The following is a 24,527-nucleotide window of genomic DNA, read 5'->3' on the forward strand; positions in this document are numbered from 1 at the left end:
TAATCCTTTTGAGTCAAGGGGAAAAAGGGTGACGGAGAAATGAAGGCGGATTAATGAGGAAATTGTGAATTCTTATTTTGATTTTTTTCCCTCCTCTATGTGATAAAGTTTTCTAAAATTGAAAAGAGGGTATAAAGCGAAAAGGAAGCGCACGATGAAGGAGACAAATGAAGTCCGTGCGTGTGCGTAGGAGATTCTCCATTTGCTGAAAACCGAAGCCGCTCCCTCCCCAACTAAACCAATAACTGTCGCTTTTTATTTTTACTCGTCGGTGCGTGATTCTTTGAGTCCTGGGTGTTCGGTTAAGAATTAAGCTCACTAAAGAGCGGGAGCTGAAGCTCCAACGAGATCCTCGGATGCCTATTTGTTTACACTATGATGACTCGAGGATTGCTCTAGTTTTTTTAACATCTACAAACCGAAAAGATGTTTCGAAATATTTTCCCGAGACGGCATCTCATAATTAATTTGTCCTTCCCATTAAACGCGAAATTTCGAAAATTTGTGGAAGCTTTGTAATATTTGGGAGGACTTACTAAAGAAATGGAAAGAAAAATAAGTAGAAGTTGTTTTTATGGACAAATGTTTATTCGAGTTTTTTTTTTTAATCAGCAAGTTATAATCTAGGGAAAAAGTCAGCAAAATCCACAAACCATACCCACTACGGTACATTTACTCTGAATTTTTTTTTTGTCGCATTTAAAAATCCCAAATTATGTCTATTATGACACATTTACCTTAAACATTTTATCGTGACAAAAAAAAATCCATGTACACTCCGTTATATAATATTCTAGCCAAAACGATGTCATTCACGTGAGCATCATGTTAACACCATTTACCTTTCGTTGTCCACATATGTAGATTTTTAAGGAATCTCGCTAACGGAATTTTGACGAAAGATAAATGTGCCACACAGGTACAGGTTTAAGAGTTAGATAAAAATTCTTGATGAAACATTAGGGCTCATAAACTAGACGAGCTGAAACAATTTCACTAGGAATAATAACCGTACGGGCCCCCGCGCGGCGACCTCCGGCGAGGCTCGAGCCTCGCCATGGTCGAGGCGATAGCCTACCCTTCGAGATTGTCGGATCGTGTAATATGACCAAGTCGTGGAGAGAAAGGAATTACCTTGAGTAGATGGGTCCTCAGCTGTTCTCTTCGTGTAGGCAATCAATATGAAAAAAAAGAGAGCATATCATCACTCCAACATTTGCTACCCAATAAAATCGAACTTTAGATCTTTTAATTCGTGCATCAAGTCCTACATTCTATGTATACACAAGCGCGCGCGAAACAGAATCGAACTTTCAAGTCTTTTCATCGGTACAGTCAAGTTCTAAATCTTTGTGCTGATCCAAATAAGTTCTAAACCTCTAAAAAGAAAATTCAATCAAGTTTCGACCCTTTATCAGACATTTTTTATTTTTTTTCTCTCTTCATATTGCTATGTTCATCTTGATGACGAGGGAGACATGTAGAGATATGTAAGAATCTATACGTTTTGTCACGTTATTATTATTCTTTTCATTTGTTCCGTAGAGCCATATAATCCCCGCGTTTCGCACCGAATGAATTGTCCGATACTTCTTGTCCAAGTACATTTCTCTTTCGTTCCCACGAATCAAAATCCTTCTTACCCCTGATTGATTTGATTTGGGGGTGAGGACAAAATTCAAAAAGAACTATGGCCCTTTTGGCACTAAGAAGTTACTGTATAGCATGCCTAGCTTATCAAGATCGAGCGATGACATCGAAACCCCAAAAACAAAAAAGTCAGAAAGCATTACCACAGACTACCTTGAATATCAATTTTTTACGCATTCAAAAGCCAATTGATTTCAAAAAAAAAAAGAAAAAAGGAAAAAAATAAACATATGTACATCGTGTGCATTGATTCTACTTTGAGATAAAAATTCAAAAAAATATTAAAATATTATTTAATTTGTCTCGCTCACGTAACCGTATAATTGCAATGATTTTTCATGTTGATGAGAAGGAAGTTTTTCGGTTAACTTACACGGGCTGAATTTTGAAGGCGACGAATTGAAAAGTTACTGGAACAAATTCGTGCACATAAGTTATAGAAAAGAGAAAATAAATGCTTAAAAATTTGAATTATATGGTAAAAATTATATTCCACGATTGCGCGTACTTGCATGGGTATTTTTCATCTAAGATTATTAGCTGATATTTGGTAAATAAATAATATTAGAGGATTATTTGAAAAGTTGATATCTTTGATCTTAGCAAAGTTCTAACTCATTTGCATATTATGGTAAGAATCTACAGTCATACGATGGGAAAAGTAGCCAATCAGTCCTAAATTTATTATATGAATGCCAATTCAGCTCCTAAACTAATATCAAAGATAATTTCATCACTTCAAAATTTATCATAATAAATTTTGAATTAAGGATTACAATAAGTTTTTGAATCAGCTTTTGAAGGAGTTTCGTATTATATAGATCTTAAGAAGTCTTGAATAAATTCTCATAATAAAGTGTACTTCAGTCAACAATATTTGACAAAAGGACAAACAAATAAATACTATAAAATCAGAAAAATCAATAAATAAATAAAAAGTTACCTACGATTTCAAAAAAGTAATAAAAGAAAATTATGTGTCTAGGTTTTGCTTTCACCAAGAAGACGAGATACTTGGATATTTGGTTAACATCTAATCGACCTAGCTACATTTGGTAACAATATCTAAAACTTCATGTCGTTAATTTCATAACGGGTGTTAGCTTCTATGGGCATGTGTTTGGACTCATTGAAGGAAATATAAGACAAATTAATCAACTTTGTAAAGTCAATTAAGACTATATCGATTAACATTTAGCCCATCCAATAGTGTTTGTCAACACACTAAAATACTTTTAATCAACTATTGTCACTCTGGTTTTCTTTAATTGTTTCGATTTTTCTTAAACTCATATTACTATTTTAAAGCTTATTTTTACAGCAGCGACAAGTTCAAAGTATAATAAGCATCAAATTTTAAAATATATTCATTGTAACTTTTAAATGATATCACATGCTTCTTCTAATTTAATATTATTCTCGTGAAAATTCAACACAAATAGCTTGCTCACTTTTTATACACCAGGTCGATAGTAAAGGTGAAGATTTTGAACTAGTGCAAAGCAATATTACGCTCTTGTAGGGGTTTTTTTTTTTTTTTAAGAGAAAAAAAAAAAAAAAAAAAATTTGGGTTCACCTAAATACGGAACACGTAACTTCCAGGACTTTGTATAGTTTTTTAAATCCGCACTGATCCATACATGTGTGTAAGTATATATTCAAATTGGGTATGATGCTACTAGTGCAGACAAAGACGGAGGAAATGCTGTGCAAAAAGCAAGAAAAATATTAGTTTTATCATCACCACGTACTGCCCAACTTCCACACCCATCCATAGTGGTGGGGGTCCATCGAAATGCTCTATCAATGGCTGCAGATATTCGATACGTTATGCAACATCATTTTTATATTATTTGCACAGTACGATTGCATCCTTTCTTTATCTTTCTTCTGTGCATTTTAGCTATGATTCTTCTGCATTTTCTAAATGATATCTTGATCCATCTTCTTTTCCTCCTCGCAAGGAGTGAACTTTGTTTTTTGCTGACTGATCTCGCGGAGGCGATCATGTATTCGGCACAAGTTCGCGTCCCCATGCATCCCATGTCCTTGCATGAGTGGATGCAAAAGGAGGGAAATGATTGAAATGGGTGAATAGACTGAGAATTTGCACAGGCCATGGATATGCATTTGAGGTGTCAGTATACCACTGCTGGCCGTTTTTGTTTTTGTTCTTTTGTTCCTCTGTTTATGGTCATTTTCTGTGTCATGCCGCACTTGGGAAAAAGGTGGTTTGACGTGTTTCCAACGACTTGTCGCGTACATGCGAGTGTGAAACTCACCGTTTCTCGTCAGGAGAGGATGCATGTATACATTGACAGATGATGTTTCGAGTATTGCTGTGATTTATACCATACTGACGCTCCTGCTAAGAGAGATGATTATGGAATAAATTCGATCCCAAGCCGGCATCAAAGCCAAAATGCTACTGTCTCTCGGAGTATGTGCATCTACAAAACTCCTCTTTATCTTGTATTACATGACTTGTAGTATCCCAGAGCTGAATCCATACAAAAGGTTACGGCAGTGAAAACAACTCGCGACACGAGTCAAACTCACAAGCGCGCATGAATGCACAACCCGCTCGAAGGGCACAGAGATAAACTCTCAATGTTATTCTCCAATTCCAATGTCAAAGGCGGTTTTTAAAATGGAAATTAAACTAATACATAAACTTCACATTCTGACAAACTTTAGAAAAGTCGTGATTCAAACACTAGAACAAGATAACTCTAAAACAGAAAATATATCAGCTAAGATATTATGCTGAACTACCTAAGATGCCATAAAAAATTATATAATGAAATGAAATAAAATCACAATTTTGGTGAATATCCGACCCTGTATCGAAAGGTAGCATGGTAAAAGCAGCCAACGAATTTGGCAGCAAAAAGGCGATCTTGCATTGAGTTTTAGGAGCAAAAGAAATGCAAACTTCGGCTTAGGATGAATGTCGAGAAGATGGAATGAACACGAAAGCTACTTCAGTTTGCGAAAACTGGATGTCATTAAAGAACATCTTCTCAAGGGGATTAATCAGGTACGTTCTGTGCCTTTCCGCAGCAAATGTTTGACTGAGATTTATTGATAATACTACCTCAAGGTGAACTTAAGTAAAAGCGGGTCAAAAAATTTCTCAGATTTCAGAAGATTCTGTATCGGGATTAGGTTCTACTTCCACCCTCAGCGATTTTGGAGGCATGTGATTTTTCTGACTGTATCAAAGATTACTAGCAGCAAAAAAGTTATAAAAAAAAAAAAGAAGAAGAATCCGCATAGGCAAATATTGTAATGCCTCGCATGACCAGAACCAGAAATTATCCACATATCCAAGAACAAGCAAGTTTTACATTTATATGTCAGCCTTTGATGTTCTTGGCCATAAAGCAAGAAAGAAGATCAAAGCAAATCATACTTCAAGCATCATATCTTACAATTACCACCACAGATGCACGGAAGCACGGCCGTGCCTGCATTTTGTCCACAAATGGCTTATTCTCTATACATTTGGACAGTGCTTGTTACCAACCTTTATGGACATTCTTTGCTTCTTTTGGTTTTCAAGCCAAGAATCTCTCTAGCAGATTCCCGAAGAAAAAGCTTGTTTTGGCCCAATTACTGGACTCGGGAGCCTTGGCGCTCCCGCTGGACGGGACCTTCTTCACGTTCAGCATCATTGTATGTCCAATTTCCTTGCGAAGCGCCTCGATGGTTTTCATGTCCACAGGGTTCCCCGAGGAATCTCTCACATAGAACACATTCATGGCTTGCTCCCCAACCGTGGTGACTCCCGCTCTCGAAACCGACAGCCCGTTCTCTCGTAGGATCCTCGTCACTTCGGATAGCAGTCCTACTCTATCCTTTGCGCAGAGCTCTAGGCTTAAACCCTGAGAAACATCAACATGTAGACAGTATGCAATAAGAGGATGACTAAAGGACAGTTTTCAAAATTGCAATTTTTTTTCCTTGGTTGTGTATCTACATTGAAAGTGTGAAAGTGGGTGATATGGGAATGGGAATTCTGCTCTATATATCCATGTGAGGATTCTGACGCACCTCGCTTACTCTTCTCCGAATTGCTGCTTCCAGACATTTCATGACCCGTTCCTTCTCTCCTTCACTATCAAGAGTGCAACCATCCATATGACGAATGTAATACTCCTGCAAGATCACAAAACTAATTCAGCACATATTCATGATTCAACTGATCAAGTTAAGCCATAAATAGCAGATTAATATGTCATCCAAACTGCTGTAATTTAAATGTTCATACTGGAAAATGAATGACACACTAAGCAGCGCCTCACAATCCAACATTCCTGGGAGGTGTTTACAGAGGATGACGTTGGCATTTAATCAACAGAATTTTTAATGTCTTTAACTTGGACCTTTTTGGTAACTCATCAATCTTTCCTACCCATGGGTTATCTTTCTCCAAGAATCCAATATTAACACTTTTCAGTTTGGATATTTAACTACGCCAATCAGAGCGATGAGCATGTAGGCATTATGTAGAAGATAAGATACCCAAGCTAATAGGCTGAATGTCATCTTCTGAAGGATATCAAGGTCTAACTCTTCATCACTGATGCTACTGCTGAACGTACTGATGCATAACAATTTCAATGATTCAGTGCTGACCAAGCCATTTCAGACAATGCAATTAAATTACTTTTGCCTGTGGATGCCAGTAGGAATGACCAATTTTGTTTCATTTGGGAATAGTCTTTCCATGTCTGTACTACAGGGAGAAAGTTGATGATGGACAAGCTTATTGAGAAAATTTATCAAGGAATAACCTGTAATGCATCTGGGCCATCAGACGAGATAGTAGCATGAGAAACAACATACTGCATGTCTGTGAGCGTGCACACTATGTCAAAAAGTAGCTTTGCTCGGTCTTTGCATCTCACACTAACCACCGAATACCCCTTCTCCTTACAATGCTCGACGGTGATTTTGGGTTTCATCAAGGGAGAATACTCGTCCGCATCGGCTGTCACTCCGCAATTTTCATAATCTTTATCGGCGAAAAACATCTGGTGCAATCGGCGATCAACATGTGTGAATCCCATGGAGAAACTGGTGCGGCCCACTTTTTCATCATCGTCATACCCACGGATGAGGTTTTTGAGCTGCTCTTCCATTATCGATAGTCTGTTTGGATCATCCACCGCACAGCAATTAATCTTATCGTTGACATAAAGGACGCAGGCTATTCTCCTATTGTGCGTCCAAACTTCGGCAGCTACCACGTTAATGTCAAGGTTTGCTAGGACGGCAGAGATTTCGGATAGGAGACCTGGGCGGTCTCTGCCAATGAGCTCAATAGCTGTGTGATCACCGATTGAGTGCACTCCAACTCTTTTTCCCGGCCAGGTCTTGGTTCGATCTGTGTGGTGGCCATTTGGACCTAAAGCCTGTGGGAAAGAATACATCAGAGAATTCCCTTTTATAATGTTAGAAAGGAGAGGATTCATGGCATGAAATTGGTGTCTCACTTTTCTTCTCATCAAGTCTAACACCTCTCAGTGAAACCTATTGCAGAGACGCTATGTTTTCTCTTTTTCTGACACGAAGAAAGCAGTAAATGCAGATTCAAGAAACATTGAAAACAATTTACCTTCTCTATGTAGTCAATGGTTTTAGAATCCGTGATTTTCTTTCCGTGGTGATCGGTGACATGAAACACTGTTGATTCAAAGAAAATAAAACATCACTACTCATGCTTGATGAAATAATCTACATAAAGACAAGTTGCACAGTGAGGATGATGAGATTGCTATGACTGACTCTTGAATTCTAGAATCTTTGGCAGACTCATACCGTCCATAAACCATCCTCCGTCAGAGGAGATGTAGGCCTTGGTGATGATAAGATCAAGGTCGGACAGTATTTGTACGACTTCTAGCAGTATCCCTGGTTTATTCATGCTATCAACCTGGATATCCAGAGCATGGTTATCATGTATCCAAATTAGCAGAAATTTTGTGACTTTAGTACTACATTGTGTGTATGCAAATGTAGATGACCACTCTTCCAAACCAGAGTGTCAAGCTAGATTGCATGATTTTTATTGGTCATTTCTAAGACTTCGATTTTGCTGTCAGAGGAGTGTAAAAACAAACAAAACATGAATAGTCTATATTTTGCCTACTTGTACAAGCAAACATTGCACAGTTGATCAACATTCCTTGTATTCGGCCATATATTGTAGTATTGAGCATCGGTTTCTCAAAGATATCGGTTTATATTGTGGCTCCGCATAACAAAATAACCGAGCCTAAGAAAAGCTCAGAGAAGGGGCAATGAAATTTACAAAGCCTTCTATTACTCAAATAAAGCCAAGGGATAATGCTACGGATTTCTAGAGGGTCATCAACAGAAGTATTCACTCTGTCGTGGGTGTGGAACACCCAGGGTTGCTAGACGCCCCTCCCACCTTTTTACTTGTAAGAAAAATCTTACCTTGACAAGTGTGCAATCGCTGCAACTGGTGTTGTCAACAGACACCCTGCAAGAGGCATTGATATAAGAATGTGCTCCCATTGAAAAACGAGTGATGCAAAACAGCGAGAAACAATGGAGAAAGCTCATATTTCTTCTATATAACTCGGACAATAATAATTGAGAGAGAGAGAGAGAGAGAGAGAGAGAGAGAGAGAGAGAGAGAGAGAGAGAACCTTGGAGGGTTGATCCTTGTGCTGAGGTTCTCATACTCGGGATCAAAGTATGGCCAACAAACTTTAGCCATTATAAAGAAATTTTCACACAAGGAAGGCGGTCTCTATCTCTTTAACCTGTAAAACGGTGCATCAGAATCGTCAAAGCGGCAATATACTCAAATTTTTCTCATTACTCTTATTATTCATATAGGGGACATTCCAGTTGAGGCGGTTTTTTGGTTTTCAAACTCCAAGAACCTTCTTCTTGAGGCCATAAACTGAATTTCAGAATTACCGCAATCGCCTTCCTCTCTGTATTTTGAAGATATGCTCACATCATGATAGCATAATCTGCACAAAGAATCAACAGATCAAACCCTCTGATATCTGCAGAAATAATATAAGTAATTACTAGGTCAAGATTCCGAGCGACTTGGTCCAGCAAACTATCCAAAGTTTCCGTTGCATTGTACTGAGCATAAATAGTAACACGGCCAAAATTTTACTTAATCATACTTCACTAGTAATACCGCCTCTAGAAGAATTCTATTTGAGTCTTCGATTGCTCTCCCATTAATTCAACAGTTTTCTTGAAACAAAATCTCGTCAGACAGGTTACTAGAGAACCCAGCAAATAAGTATAACCATGGCATCAATCCAAAGAAATGTGTATAGACCCATTAGGGATGAATGAGTACGCAAATAGTAGCAGATGCCCCATTTTCAGGAAAAGAAAAAGTTGAAAGGTCAACCCCATGGGACTTGATTTTTATTTCATCTACAAATGATTGACCCGTCAATGACACCGGCACAACTAAAGTCAACCGAGCACTTGGTTGGTTATCTCTCTCTCTCTCTCTCTCTCTCTCTCTCTCTCTCTCTCTCCAGACGTATAACCTGTTGAACCACCCGAATTAAGAATATTTTGTATGGAAAAAGTTGTAAAATCCCAAATTTTGCACTTAAACAAAGACGGATGCTAACTGGTAATTACCTAATAATTATGGCACAATGAGACACACAATAATTTTGACTATTTTGGAAGTTTGTGGCAAAGCATCATTGCAACCACAAGAAAGAACAGGTTCCTCAGAGTTTCTCGGCAACTTGTCTTTGCAAGTTGGACAACAAAATGGACAACACAGCCGCCATTGCTTTCCTTATCACTTTGTGTTTTCTTGGGGCAAGAAAACAATTTCCTATTCATCATTATTCCCACGAGCTAACCATAAAATGTGCAAACAAGATCGCCAGAAAATCAGAATTCTTTCAATGGTTCTCTATCCTTCACAGTACTCATTCCAGAATCAGCTGCTTGAAGGTTCTACACTCCATTGTGCACAAAAGAAAAAGGGACAAGAAAACATTTTTCCCCCACGGATTATTTCTTGGAGAAGTAAATTTTCTTACTACATGGCATGAACTATATGATGGAGTTGCTTGATATCATCAGTAACAGTACTTACCAATTATTCTGAGAATTCACTTCTCCGGCAAAATGGCCAAGGAAGAAACCTGCGTTTTCCCAAGAACAGAGCAACACAATTTCTTCAGTTCTTAATGAAAGCAACTGGAGAGAGAGAGAGAGAGAGAGAGAGAGAGAGAGAGAGAGAGAGAGAGAGATTAACTATATGGAATGTTCAAGAAAATGGTGCCAGCTCAAAAATCTCGGATGGAAATTTTTTTTTTGGGTCGGAACATCTTGGGGGAATTGAATTCCTGGAAATTCAAGGAATGTCTTTGAATGGAAAAATGGAGCAAAGTGAGGGAATTGATAGACCTTATACACAATTCACCAAAAACGGAAATAAAGGGGACAAAAGAGAGTCGTGTAACAACACAGATAATGGATAAAGCGGAGTGTCAACTAGGAAGGAGCAAACTCAGACAGCTCACACACCTCATAAACAAGAACAAATTAACGACAATGACACTCATCATACATATGACAAAGTCACGACATTTCAAATGAAACAACTGGTTCAGAACGGTCATCCACTTCTGGGTTTTGTATCCTCAACTCAAGAGCACAGAAAGAACAAGCGAATCAGGAAAAAAAAACAGAGAAGAGGACCAAGGAAGAGAAGCACTCATTCATTCAAAGGTCCGTACCTGCGGGAGAAGGAGGAGCTTCGTCTCTTCACATTTTTGCAGAAGTCGTTACTGTTGTCACCCCCGCAACACCAACAGAGCGCTCACCCAGTAATATCAAAGCAGCACAAACAAACCCACCACTACCTTGGTTCTTCCTATTTTAAATAATGGCAATTCTCGTACCTCAGCTTTCGACGTTTCTTTTTCGGTTTCTTGATAGGATCCTCGGCTTTCTACGTTGGATTACCACTTCTTCCCCCCCACAGCACAACACACAACACTCTTTCTCTCTCTCTCTCTCTGCGTGCACAATAAAATATGCAAGGAACCATGAGAGATTGCGTGGACCTAGAGTAGCTCTGTTCTTTAAATATCAGCTTTTTTCTTGGGGGTGCGGGTCGTTAAGACAAATGAGCATGAATTGGCCCGATCGTTGCTTTTTGCCAGTGACGCGGCGACCCAACATTTGTCTGTCACGACCACCAACCGTAACCCAAAGTGCGTCAGATCGCTCGGCCGCGGGCGACTCGCCGCGGAACGACCCCGCTGCCCACGCGCCGCCGGCTCGGGGGCGAGGCGGGCGGCCGAGGCGCTTCCACGTGGGGCGTCAGATGCTGCGTGCAAGAGACGTCGCGCTCGAGGAATATGCGCATGGGGGCTGCTTGGTTTTGCCGTTTAGAGCAGAGCGGACATGTGCTGGCCATTGCTGTCCTGTCCATAGCTCTGATCACTACTTTGGAGGCACATAATTTTCACTCTTAATAAACACAATAAACATACTTGATTAGAAATACAGATAATACAGTAAAAACTACGAAATTTTGGGGTAATTATGCCTAAAAATTATATCACAAAAAACCTTAAACTTGCCCATTGTAACATAAATATCTCAAACTCTTTTTTGTGTCACGAATATATGCTCTATTTCGGTTTCATCCGGTGAATATTTGTCATACTAGTATAAGTTCGAAGTTTTTTATGATACAAAAAAAAGTTTGGGGTATTTGTGTCATAATGGGCAAGTTTAGGGTTTTTAGTGACATAAAAAAGTTCAGGGTATTTATGTCACAATGGGTATAGTTTTGGGGTTTTTCTGTGATATTAACCCTAAATTTTATAATAAACCTATGAACATTTCTGAGTAAAAACCTTCTAAATTTTGATTAGTGGGGGACAAAACTCTAATACATTAGGAAAAAAGCCGCATTTCTTAAACAAAACCAAATTTATTTCTTGCATTCAACTCTCATGAGGCAAATAGATATGTTGATTTGGCGAAACCATACATGATCAGACTAATCTAACATTTCATATACATTGAGCTCACATGAGTCGAGCATGTATGAGAATTGTTCTATCTTTTTATTTTTTTTGCTAATGTTTCTTTCATTTTCTCTTTATTCAGTGTAACTCATTTCGTTTGTAGACATCGCTTTTTCTTTAAAACAAATAAGATAAATCTGCCGGTGTAAATTAATATTTATTGATTAAAGAAATGGGAAATGGAAGGAACAAATATGCTTACTCCTCTGTTCACACTAGAAAAAAAAACATCTCGTTTTACCTTAAATTTTATGTAGAGGCAAAGCATGTCGATCCGAAAAAAAAAAAGAAAAAAGAAAAAAGAAAAGGGAATAGAAAGTAAATAATTCCCAAGAAGACATCAAAGAAATGGGAAAAAGATGGAACTAAGCCAAAAGCAATGCTCAACAATATACAAAAGCATCAACTACCACATATCCATGATAAGGTTCCACCAAATTAAATGTTTGTGGACCGTTATTCTATAATTTTATTTTATGAACCTAAATCGTTTGCATCTTCAAACAATATCGAACTCATTTTAGTCACTTGGAAAATTTTTTTACCTGTTTCGATATATTATTTGTCTTATGATAATTTTGTTCGACATATCACTCAAATATAACCTAAAAAGTGAGCTTACACATTTATTTCAAATTATTTTTTTTCCAAAATCAGGAAAAGATTAAGAAAAATGCACTGTGTAGGTCTCAAGAGAATAAAATGTGGGCAACTGTAGAAGATGCATAGGGCTGACAAGTGTTGCTGTCAAATTGGATCCTGTCTTTGTCTGGCTTTTTCCTTATTTTGAGTGGATCAAGGCCCTCCCTCTCTGCACCACACCTTCTCACTTTTAAGGAATTATCAAAATTCCCCAACCAATTGATTCTCCATGACTTGGCATGGATCCCTCATTTTTATGGATGGTCTATTTACCTTGAATTACTTCATTTTTTTCATGAATGGTTATGACACAACCCATGATGATTCCTTCATATTTTTTTTGAAAAATGACACAAATTATTCATGAACTTTAATCTAATATATAATATGATCTCTGAACTTTTAATTTATTCAATACGGTCCCTAAACTTTAGCTTAATGTGCAATGTGGTCCATGAACTTTTGGTATATGTTCAATTTAATCCATGAACTATATGGAAAATGTTCAAACTTATCATTGATTTTGAATTAATGAAAGGATAATATTGAATATTTTCATATGATTTAGGGACTAAATTGAATATGTACCAAAAGTTTAAGGATCATATTCAACAAATTAAAAGTTCATGGACCATATTGCACATTGGGCCAAAGTTTATGGACTATTTGTATCAGTATCCCTGTTCTTTTTTACTTTATGCATCATCGTGTTGGTCGAGCAAAGTAATTCTATCCTCTCTATTCAAGCATGCAACTCACAACGATCTATATACAGTTTATTTGAGCGAGTAAACTTTGTTCTCTAATCTCTTATAAGAATCGTTGTTTTCATGTAAAGATTGATTGTGCAAACAAAAAATAAATCCACATGAGTTGTGCTTTTGGTTTAACTCCTTATCTCTAATATGCGAGGATAATTTTTTTTATAAAAAATCTATTCAAGTTTCTTATAAGTAAGAGCTTCGCAATTGTTGATATACGTTAATCAAAGTTCGAGACCGTGCAAGAAATCGAAACAGCCCAATCGTTGTAGGGTTAGAAGACTTACCATGATTCGAAATAAGATTACTCGAATGGTCTAAAAGGCTTGAAAATACCAAAAACAATAGTAAAGACAGCTTCTCTCTCTCTTTGGGATGCAGATGATCTCAAGAGAAGCCTCGCGCTGCTGTAGCACTTTGCGTCGGTGGGGTACCAACGGGTGCTCAAAAACAACCACGATGTCTCTTCAAACAGTGTTGTCGAAGTGACCATCCCAACCATGTCTGTTCATCTCTTTTTGCCCTTTGCTCCCCCATTTCCGAACTCTATCTTTCCAATTCAATTAATGCAATCATTCCACCGTTCGCAGAGTACTGTGTTGTTTGGTCAACTTCATACACACAGAATGCCTCGAGGTGTGATTGCGAGTGGGAAAGAAAGGCACAGCGAAGATGCGCATGGAGGGTAGAGGACCCATCCAAGAAGATGGAAGATGATGAATAGGGCACGAGAGAGAGAGAGAGAGAAAAGAGAAAGCTTTAACAATCATTTCCTGAGTATCTTCAGTCTGCGTCATGAAAGACGGAGGCATGGTATTGTTTTTGTTCATAGTGTAAGAAGAATCACACTTTTGCTCAAATAATCTAATACAAGCTGTTTTTCCTTTTTCTCTAAGAAAGAGGGGAATGGCACATAAACTGAAATGAAAAAAAAAATTTACCTTAGGCCAAGACCTACAAGTTGTTACAATGACAATAGGGTATAGTTTTTCTTCGGGGGAAAGCATACTTTTGATCCCTATACATGAGAGGTCAAAGTTGATCCATACCCTACCAAAATTCGGTATCTCAGTACTCAAAGCACTCAAAGCACGAAGTCGGGACCATTGTAGTGGGTTCATTCAAGAATCTTGAAGCTCATCCAAAGGAAGTGAATAGCGGACTTTTTCAAACGCGAATCGACTGCGCTAAACTTCATTACCACATGAGCTAAAACAACTTCGGACCCAAAGTATGTACGCGGACCGAAATATTATTCTCTGGTTAAGGGTGCGTTTGTCAACCATTCTGTTCCCGTAAACAATTTCTATTCAGAAATTATTTTTTTTTATTCCGTGCCCGTGAACAATTTCTAAGCATTTGATGGTATTTGGTAACTGCCAAAAATTTCTATTCTTGGAATAGAAAAAGAACAGAAATGCATTTGATAACTGCACAAAATTTCTTTTTATTAATAATATTTTGAATTTTTTAATATTCTTTCTTTTTATTTTTCTTTTTTTTCTTCTTCTTCCTCTTCCTTGGCCATGGTTAGGTCGCCGGCACCGGCGAGGGCGACAAGCGGCCTGGGCGAGAGCCGCCTTTGGCGGATCCGGCAAAGGCCGCGACGCCCTTGCCGGCCACAAGCCAGGAAGAAGAAGAAGAAGAAAACCAAGAAAAAGAAGAAGAAGAAAAAATTTCTTTTTCATTTCTGATTTTTTGTTCCCATAATCAAGAAGCAACTTTTTTGCTTCTTGATTCTGTTTCAAAACTGATTGTGGAAATAAATTTTTGCAAATTTGTTCCCGAGAACAAAAAATTTACCAAACGGATTTCTGTTTCAAAACTGATTCTGGAAATAAAATAATATAAATAGTTATTATTTGACCAGTTGCCAAATGCGCCCTAAGAGTCCTAACACAAGTAATGGCATGAGATTATGGATGGAGACCCAACCCAGGGAGTCGAGTCGTACCAAAATTGTGCTCCAATTAAAGACTACAATGTCCAACTTTGGAGTGTTACATGGTGATTTTGATTCATAACATAAGGACCTAAAGTACAGATTTTTTTTTCCCAACTTTTTCCCCTTCTCTTTTCATGTGGGTGTTTGGCCTACACGGACAGAGACATGCAGCGAGCGGTTGACTACGTCCACATGATGCAAAAAGTGTGGCACTTATTATTGTTTGGAGGGAGACGGTGCTTGCTTTTACTAGGTCAGGCACAAGATTGTACCTCCGAAAACATTAAAGGGAAATTAAAGAAGAAACTAAAGATGATTACTTTGATGCTCCCTCTAGTTGTGGAATCGATTGCTCTTCCCTTCAAGGATCTGGACAACCTACAATAGCAAAGGACTCTTTTGATATGGATCTTAGAGGAAACAAAAATACTTGGTCCTGTACAAGAAAGTGAAATTATCTGCAAAATATCAAGAGAAATTACCTCGCTCATCGAGGGTCGTAACTCGGGATTCCTTTTCAGGCACAAGTGAGTCGCCTTGGCCATGAGGTAGAGCTCATATGTGTCGTGCGACTCGCCGGTCCGATCATCGATGAGTTCGTGCAGTTCCATCTTATCAAGGAGCGGGTCGGCCTGCAATGTCACTCGATAGATAAAAAACTTATAAGAAGAAGGAAACGGAAAGATATATAAAATGTAAAAACCAAATTAACATTGCTCGAATGCTTGAAGATCTGATCAATGAATGAACATACCCACTGTCTCAGAGACTGATGTGGCTCGTCCCTCTTAGGGTCAACTACCTTACGCCCTGTTATGAGTTGTAAGAGAACCATCCCAAATGCATACACATCTGTTCTTATCGAAACCGTCCCATTCTCTGCATATTCTGGTGCCAAGTACCTACAAATTTCAACAAAAATCTTAGCTTTGACTAGAAACTAAGCATTAAAACGTGCAACTCTTTTTCTAATAATCCACTTTAATGACAAATTAATCCTCACCCTAATGTTCCAAGAATCCTTGTGTGCTCTGGATCATCACTTGTTTTCCACTTAGCTAGGCCAAAGTCACCTAGCTGTGTGAAACCAGAAGTTTAATCAGACCCAGAAACATTTGATTCACCTAACACATTGCAAAGGCGTGAATTTAATTTGGTAAATAGGAACTACTTGAAATGGCATATAGTTACCATCGGCACGAAATCGTGCGTGAGTAATATGTTACTAGGTCGCATGTCGCGATGAATTATCGGGCCGCCGCGACACTCTTCATGTAGAAAGCGCAGACCTTTTGCCGTTCCGATGGCTATCGCATATCGCCGGTGCCACTCTAAGACACTTGTTGGATTGTCTACGAAAAAGGCACTTCTCAAGTAATTATTTGACTGAAACAGATGATTAGACATTATTATACACAGAGAATTTGTCATATTCTTTTTTCATGACTAGCAAGATTGATAATTGCAAGTTTGGTTTAAATTTCAAATTAAGGAAACATCAATTACCAAATAAATGCCAGTCAAGGGATTTGTTGCAGATGTATTCGTACACCAACACATTGAGGTTCTCCTTGCAACTGTAGCCCAACAGCATCACAATGTTCTTGTGGCGCGCGAAACTCAGCACGTGTATCTCGGAATTGAACTCCATAAACCCTTGCGCGCTGGCCTCCTTCCGCACCTTCGCCGCAATCTCCTGACCGTCTTTGAGACGGCCCTTGTAGACGTAGCCGTACCCACCTTCTCCGACCAAGTTATCCTTCGAGAAATCCTTGGTTGCGAGCTGTATCTCGTTGAAGCTGAAAGGCATAGCATCCTTGATGTATAGTTTGGTCCGCGTGCCACACCTTGCACAAAGGATCGGCGCTTCCGAGAATCTGCCCCGAGAGGCGGTCTTTTTCTGGATGCCTTGATAGATTGAGATGATATTGTTCTCCTCTTTAGTCGGCCTTCCTGAAACACACACAAAAAAAGAAAACGAACAATTATTTTATCTCAAGTGAATTAATATCCAAGAAACAAACAACGACTTAAAACAGGCTGAGCAATCTTATACTATACTCAAAGATTATACATATGCTTTAATAAACATATTATCAAGAATAATAAGATGTTGCCTGTTTTTTCACTTAGAAAACAAGTCTCAAGATCAGATGTAGTCATGTTGCTTCTGAGCATGTCAGAGCGTTTTATAGCATCCTTTGTCAAGGATTCAGTCCCGTTGGAGATGTCGGATTGCTCGGTGATCTCCCCGACTTGGCTAGCAACTGACAGAACGGACTTAGTAATATAGTAGAATGACTTGTGCTCGATCGGGTTCGTCTCGGTCACGGTTTCAGCCCTCAAAACGTCCACCGACAGACTATCTTGTATCATTCCAACTTTGCAAGGTATCTGTTTTTGGTAAAACTTCAAGTCCCGTCTTAAGTGCCTGTCAAGATTATCAACCACAATGCAGTTTCTCCATGACTACATGCTAGGCCAATGTAAAAACCTTTTATGTATGAAAAACATTCGCCATTTTATGCACGAGGAGATGATGAATTCACAAGATTTATAAGAGATATTTTCTTTTCTTTTCGTTTCGTTTTTGTCATTTTAGAAGATGTGTTAAGTAGTAATATGGAAGTGAAGTAGCGTTATATACCTGTCAAGAATGACCCAAGTTGCTTTGCAGGTTATGGCCTCTTGTAGAATCACTTGCTTAAGTGGGTTTCCTGCTGTTATTTTAACTTCAAGACTTACCTGAATTACAAAAAGTACTAGGGAAGAATGATTAGCTTATCTCTTTGAATAGCCATATATGTAATGGAGAACAATGTGTTGTTCTCTTTGCTCCCTTCAATAAATCCTAAACGCTAAAACCCTAAAACTCTAAATCATGAGCTCAAACCCTAAAGCTTTCATAAAACAACTTCAATTTCCGGCGTTCAAGTAATGACATCCTATGATTTAGGGAAACATGTATCAATAGTATTAAAAGTAGAAATATCATAATTTCTGTACACATTGCGATATGAATCATATAGGAAGACGGAGACACCGATTTCATTGATCGCTTACAATGATACCATCATGGTTTGGGTAAATCACACATTTGTTAGTATGGTTTTGTGCTCTCATTGAATGTAAGTGCGTGTCCTAGGCAAATCTATGGAATCTGTTTTCTTTGAGTTGACATTCTACACATATTTGTATTCTCGCATGGTCATGTGTCTGTAACAAATCGTGGGTTCTCATTGTTTACCTTCTGGGTTGACGCATGTTAACAAAATATGAAGAATATATAACATCAATTCAGCCATAAACAGTTGAAATAGAAAGTATATGATACTTCAATAAGTAAAAATATTACCCCTTGGTCTTCACACTTCTCAGCACTCTGCAATAACATGTTTTCAAAAGTCTCTATCTTCTTGGAGACTTCTTCCTCCATTGCACGAACCGATAAAAGTTCTGCTGTGGTTGCAAGCTGATATCCCACTATGCCAAGGAAAATAATACATCCTCAATCACAAACTTGTAGTGAATGTTAAATTGTTTTCTTTTGATGAATAAACTCGACCTTTCTCTAGGTATTGATGGTACACTAAAAAAGTTGAGAACAATGAAGTCAGACTAAGAAAGTGTCCAAAGCACATCAAACTTTGAATGCTGATGGGCTTTCTAATTTGTTAAACACAGTGCTGAAGTAATTGCAATCCGAGAACATGATACATCGATACTTACTAGGGTGCGGCACCTTATGTAGCACCCCAAGCACGACGATGGTGTCGCCTCCTCGAAGAATGTCACCTCTCGTAAGCACGCTGTTGAGCGTCACCCCGAATTCGTGCTCATTGCGGACTTTAGTAGCATCATAGGCGACGATAACATAGGATGGAGAAGGAGGAGTCTCCATGGGATGCAATTGCTCGCTGATCACTCGAAAGCAAATTCGATATGAAAAATATCCGACTTATGAATATCTAAGTTCATATCGAACTTGGTTTAACAGATAAAAGAATATATAGAGCATCATATTTGACAAATTCAGCTTACGGAATGAGTAGAGATGTGGCGAGAATTATTAGTGGAGACTAAGATTGGTTATCCAATGAGTTTTGATCAAGAAACAGAAAATTCTCGCTCTCTTCCATTTTCGTTCAATCAGGTCGTTTCTTTTGGTGCTCACCTTGGAGGGACGAGGAAGATTCGTAGGATTTTCAAAAGAGATGCTACTGAATATTCGGATCATTGTTCATAAGAAGTTAAGAATGGTTGCCGTCGACACAGTGAACATGGGTAGATTACGAGGCACATAATGTCAGTGCATGATTTCGTCTGATATCGTAGCCAGATGTGTGAGGACTCTTACCTTTTTTTCTCATACTATACAGCCAAATATGTGAGGCTCTATTCTATCTTATTTTTTCATTAATCAGCACATTATCTTTTCGACAACTCCGGGGAAGGAGTGCAGAGGCCCATGAAACAACCCGTCAGCCTTATAAGTCGGTTAACTCCGGAACTTTGGCTTGGCCCCGACTTTGGGAGATTTTTAATTGTTGCATTTTAACACGCACCTGAGCAAAGGTTCATGTTCCTTGAGCTCACGACTCACTCGATCCACCTCCCTAACCCCAACCCCTCTCTCTCGAAGATTCAGCATCACATGACAAATTTTGCCACGTAAATAATATCATTCAGTGATGAAGAACTTGATTCGCTAATCGTTCAAGTCAGAAGACTTGATGATTACTTTGCAAAGTTTTCTGATTAGTGGTACTCCACTGAAGTCTTTACTGGCCAAAAGGACAGTCGAGTGCTCCTCGTTCGACTTTTGAGCTTCACGTTGCATCAGCAACCATCGCTTAATTCAATTAGAAGTATGTTATAGCCGTCACTGTATATGAATGTTAAACAACTTGTATACAGGGCAGTGATTTTATTAAGCTTCGCTTTCTAATTACCGAGGCTTTGCTTCAGAGACAAATTCTTTTCTTGAATAATTGTAAGTCCATCTACACAGGAACATCGAGTGGATAGTCTTTTGGGTGTCTCTTGATGGTCTCTCTGAGTTGACTCTCTTGCTCATGAAGATTGGATGGAAGAGCGTCGTACACATCCCTGAACAAGTCTGATAATGGAGGTTTCTCATACTTCTCTGCAGTCTGAATTGCTTGGAGTACCTATCAAGAGGAAAATCACGTTACAGAAATTGTCAAATGCCAGTCATTGTTTGAGCGAGCATTGAAAACGATCTTGCGAGAAAAAACTTAATAAAATGAGGACAATGCAAATTTAACCTGATTTCTAATGTTATTTCGAAGCTCGACCTCCCTTTTATCATCCCACCACATTTTCCTTTCAACCCATTTTCTGAATCTATTTACAGGGTTCCGCAACATTTTCCAGTGCTCAATTTCGTCCATGGGTCGATACTTTGTTGAATCGTCTGATGTGGAGTGGTGTCCTACTCGGTATGTTAAGACCTGTGGATAAATGAAAACATAGATTTAGCAGAATTCTCAACTTGACATTATTACAACAGTTTACACTGAAAATCCACGTCTCTTTGAGGAAGAACATACCAGCTTTATAGCTCCACTTATGAGCGAGTGATGTACTTAAAGTAGATCATATCTTTCTAATGCATCACAATTCGTAGAGTAGATGAAAAGAGAGTGAGATTCTGATAGCTCAGAATTAGGCCTACCTCAATTAATATAGGCATTTGATCCTTGATTGCCATTTCACGAGCTTCACGTACTGCTGAATAAACAGCGAGAGCGTCATTACCATCCACTCGAATGCTACGGATTCCATATGCTTGACCCCTTACGACAATGCCATCACCTGAAAATACATAACAAGAAGATAAGTTTTTTGTCAAAGCCATAGCACGTAGCCACTTCAGAGCTTTTTGTTATGTATGATTTCTAACTTAGAGGTGTACAACTTAGAACAATTGAACTCGCGCTTCTAACCTAATATCAGTATGTAAAAATACATCAAGAGTGCAAGATGAGTACTTCGAAATTGTTCTCTTATGTGGGTACTGATCGCCCATCCGTTATTTCGACAGATAAAGATGACCGGGGCCTCCATGACCGCTGCAAAGTTCAAGCCAGCATGGAAATCTCCCTGAAAGGAATGCTCGATTCAGCAGCTTTCATTCAAGAATAGGAACAGAAAATAGATAAACGAAATGTGCACTAATAACCTCACTGGTGCTGCCATCACCAAAATATGCAGCCACGCATGCACTTTTCTTATCCATCTTAAGAGAATATGCAGCACCAACAGCTTGAGGAATTTGTGTTCTGGAGAAGAAATAATTGCATGACATGTTGGGATTGACAAGTGATATAATTGAGAGAGATCCATGAAGAAATCAAATGAAAACAAATAGAGCTGGAGCCTCACGCTATTGGCGATGACACGGTGAAATAATTGTGCTTATTAGATCCATAATGAATTGGCATCTGTCTACCTTTTCCATAGTCGACCTTGTTACCAAAACACTGGTTCGCAAACTCTTGTAACGTGAAACCGCGCCACAGTAAAACACCCTGTTCTCTGTACTGTAGCATAAACCAGAGTCATTCGATATCAATTACTATCAGGAGTTAACAATTGGTAAAAGTAGAAACCTAGTGACCTTTGAAGTAGAAATGATGGACACAGTAATTAAAAATTCTTTTACCGCTCTATCCAATATATGCTCGAGCGAAACATTAGAGCATCCCTCTGTTTGGTCGCCGAATCAAGATGAACTACGTTATCTCAAAACTAAATTTTCAATAGACATATACAACGACACAATATCCATTGACATGAACCTATACATGTGCACTTTGCATGTGTCTATGTTTCCTTCATGAAAAATAGGAAACATACCTGAGGCAACACGACGTCATCATCCGTGAGGGCAGCTGCGGATGCTATGTTGATAGCTTCTTCCCCCATCGACGTGAGATAGAATGATATCCGACCTTGCCTTTGTGCTTCATAGAATATGGCGTCCATGATCTGCAGGGTGACCATATCCGTGTACATTTTCACGGCGAGTTCCTCGTTCACCTAGTTAACATGACAGGCGAATAAATCATCAAATTTTCAGGCGCGACACAAACTTATATGGATTTGAATAGGACTGGGAAACCCATTGATGCAAGTGAGACTAATGTGAATTATATTCATTCCGACAAAAGACTTCAATATGCAGTGTTCGTATGAACTGCTTCAATGCCTTTTTCATAGAGTTGAAGGTACCTGGTCAGAGAAATCATACTCAGTTGGCTGTCCATAGTCATCGAGCACTCGATAACACGGTACTCTCTTCTCAGACGACTCAGGTATGAATTGCATTTTGGAGGTAAATGTAACCTTCCCACCAGGGAAATCCAAGACCTGCAATTTCATGTTAGGAATTAACACAAAGAGAAGCAGGATTTGCATTCTCTGTTGAATTTCAGGATGTACTAAGCGAATAACCGTTGACCTTTTAGGCCCACTGGGCTGGACCAAATGGGCTTGAAATGATTTCAAGCAGGCCCAAATGGTGAACGAGCCGAGGAAGCCTGGTCTCAAGTCAACTTTAGTATATCTTTAAAAAAATGTAATGATTGGAGAGAGAAATAGCACGATGCAACGTGAAAAATGAGTATTGAAACTGCCCAAAAGTCCTCTTTTTCAATTATCTTAACATTACACTTCTACTTAATATTACATGCCTAATTCCAAAAAAAAAAACACAAACTTTACCTTGAGTAGCAATTCTGACCCGAACTTTTTATTTGTCTTATAACAAGTCACCAATTTTCACTTGAATCCCAAATCCGGCCCGAACAATTTGAAATTTCACATTACGAGGGCCAGATTTGGGATTCGAGTAAAAATATGTACATTTTATCGAGACAAAAAAAAATTCAGACCAGAATTGTCACTTAAGGTAAAATTGATATTTTTTTTTTGAAACTAGCTCTAATATTAAAGCCCTCAAAAATATATAAAGAAGATATTTTTTTATGGCGAGAAAAAGTTTGCCGCTAATACCGCAATAAAGAAATTTGATGCGAGCCGATAAAAATATGCCAAACAGAGGATGATTTTGCAGTATTTACAAAAAATTTTATGAAAGAGTAACAATAATATAGAACTGCCCCAAACTTTAGGAGGGATTAAGGCTGCAACCTTACAATATAGTTTGGTTTGCTGATTAAAGTTGGACTGTCAATTTCCAAAATCATAGTAATAAGGAGGGGAGTGACGACGGACCAACAGTCCCCACGTGAATCATACCTGAGCATCATCATCATCTTCCACTTCCTGCAACGACTCGAGATGCTTCTCAGCTCTGGTGGACTCAAAGCGCATGGCCGAGAAGATCGGGAACCGGGTCGGCGAGATCCTCCCGGTCGCGCGTCCGATCCAAACGCTCTCCAGAGGTTGCACGACAGGCATCGGCACAGCCGCGGGCACGGGCATGCCTTGGCAATCAACAAGAATCCCACGCGACGACGATGGTGTACACCCGTTGTTTCTTCTGAGGTAATGAGCGACTGCCCTTGTCCTCCTGAACCAAGCAGCCATCGAAATCCACGAGGGTAGGGGACAAGATCACGGAAAAGAAAGAGGAGGAGAATGCGTTAGAGAGCAGCTCGGTAGGAACAAGATACTTTGATCCTAGAGCCTCTCTCAAAGAGGAACAGAGAAAGAAGACAGACGTGGGGATCGAATAATTAATAGCTTCTTGTAAAGTTAAGGGAGTGATATGAATTCTCGGTCTCAATCTTATCTTGTCTGTGACACAAAGACACACACACACACACAGAGAGACATGGAAAGATGCCGTTTTTATCCGTCGTTTGGTTGCCATCCTAGGTGAAGTTGATCCGACCTCCAACTCATCTCCTCACTGTCCACGTTTTTGTCGTCTTCTTCGTGTTGACCAAAAGCACGAAGTGAAAAAAAAAGACCTTTCCATTCATTCGCGAGGGCCTTTCCAAAGGACATTCGGTTCGGTTCTTTGCATTGATTGCTATAACCAGAACTGTCACCTGCCTTGAATTCAGGTAGCTTTGATCCATTTTTAACGTCCCAGCTACTCCTACTCCTACTGCCGCCGTGATAAGCCGCACATGTTAACGTCAGTGTAGGGCTTTTACGATAACTCCTGAGAAGTCACTGTCGTGCCGGTCGCCCTCCGCACCCTTTTTCACTCGTGGACAATGAGCTGGACGCTTCCACAGAGAGATAAGCCTTCGATGCGAAGGTGCGGTTGATATTGCCAGGGGGTCCATTCCCATTGTCATCATCAATTGGACTTGACTGGACGGGGATGTGCCATCGAGACAAAACCTGACTGGAGGATGGATTCTGTTCACAAACATTTACTCCGATCGATTTCAATCGCCAATTCCTTCCTTCTTTTTCGTCGTATCCTTTTGCAATGTTTCCGAT

General features: G+C 39.1%; 2 protein-coding genes and 1 pseudogene across 10 annotated transcripts; all 3 read right to left on the reverse strand.

Annotated features, from left to right (window-relative positions):
* Positions 1-4,951: 4,951 nt before the first annotated feature.
* On the reverse strand, positions 4,952-10,928 carry LOC115684732 (ACT domain-containing protein ACR3). 8 transcript variants are annotated; one of them, XM_056305988.1, is made up of 10 exons: positions 10,428-10,928; positions 9,782-9,830; positions 8,611-8,666; positions 8,334-8,450; positions 8,119-8,164; positions 7,477-7,591; positions 7,274-7,341; positions 6,450-7,070; positions 5,707-5,811; positions 4,952-5,537 (listed from the first exon to the last, which is right to left on the reverse strand). In XM_056305988.1, the coding sequence occupies exons 4-10, from the start codon at positions 8,402-8,404 to the stop codon at positions 5,211-5,213; spliced, it is 1,353 nt and encodes a 450-aa protein (XP_056161963.1). In that variant the 5' UTR covers positions 8,405-8,450; positions 8,611-8,666; positions 9,782-9,830; positions 10,428-10,928; the 3' UTR covers positions 4,952-5,210. The 8 variants fall into 8 exon arrangements, with proteins under 8 accessions (XP_056161963.1, XP_030465454.1, XP_056161961.1 ...); XM_030609594.2 differs by having other exon boundaries at positions 8,611-8,702; XM_056305986.1 differs by having other exon boundaries at positions 9,782-9,885.
* Positions 10,929-15,386: 4,458 nt separating this feature from the next.
* On the reverse strand, positions 15,387-19,777 carry LOC115684734 (probable serine/threonine-protein kinase PBL8; annotated as a pseudogene).
* A 137-nt stretch (positions 19,778-19,914) lies between these two features.
* Positions 19,915-23,863, reverse strand: LOC115684643 (2-oxoisovalerate dehydrogenase subunit alpha 1, mitochondrial-like). 2 transcript variants are annotated; one of them, XM_030609474.2, is made up of 9 exons: positions 23,367-23,863; positions 22,338-22,475; positions 21,963-22,145; positions 21,489-21,646; positions 21,286-21,385; positions 21,095-21,206; positions 20,779-20,918; positions 20,369-20,554; positions 19,915-20,251 (listed from the first exon to the last, which is right to left on the reverse strand). In XM_030609474.2, exons 1-9 carry the CDS (start codon positions 23,655-23,657, stop codon positions 20,084-20,086), a joined length of 1,476 nt encoding a protein of 491 aa, XP_030465334.2. In that variant the 5' UTR covers positions 23,658-23,863; the 3' UTR covers positions 19,915-20,083. The 2 variants fall into 2 exon arrangements, with proteins under 2 accessions (XP_030465334.2, XP_030465333.2); XM_030609473.2 differs by having other exon boundaries at positions 21,050-21,206.
* Between the last annotated feature and the right edge of the window lie 664 nt (positions 23,864-24,527).

The sequence above is a fragment of the Syzygium oleosum genome, unplaced genomic scaffold (genome assembly GCF_021117445.2).
Source record: "Syzygium oleosum isolate NSW1041296 unplaced genomic scaffold, Sole_v2.1 Sole_v2.02, whole genome shotgun sequence".
NCBI lineage: Eukaryota > Viridiplantae > Streptophyta > Magnoliopsida > Myrtales > Myrtaceae > Syzygium > Syzygium oleosum.

Bases quoted from the DNA above. Each gene is read 5' to 3' on its own strand.
- LOC115684643 (XM_030609473.2), bottom strand. From the start codon at position 23,657: ATGGCTGCTTGGTTCAGGAGGACAAGGGCAGTCGCTCATTACCTCAGA. The intron at 20,919-21,049 runs GTTAGAAGCGCG...ATGTATTTTCAG, and splicing joins TTTTTACATACTGATATTAG to GTGATGGCATTGTCGTAAGG. The intron at 20,252-20,368 runs GTTAAATTTGCA...TCCTCTTGATAG, and splicing joins GAAATAACATTAGAAATCAG to GTACTCCAAGCAATTCAGAC.
- LOC115684732 (XM_056305992.1), bottom strand. From the start codon at position 8,404: ATGGCTAAAGTTTGTTGGCCATACTTTGATCCCGAGTATGAGAACCTC. The intron at 8,165-8,333 runs GTTCTCTCTCTC...TGCCTCTTGCAG, and splicing joins ACAAGGATCAACCCTCCAAG to GGTGTCTGTTGACAACACCA. The intron at 7,342-7,476 runs GTATGAGTCTGC...TTGAATCAACAG, and splicing joins CGGAGGATGGTTTATGGACG to TGTTTCATGTCACCGATCAC.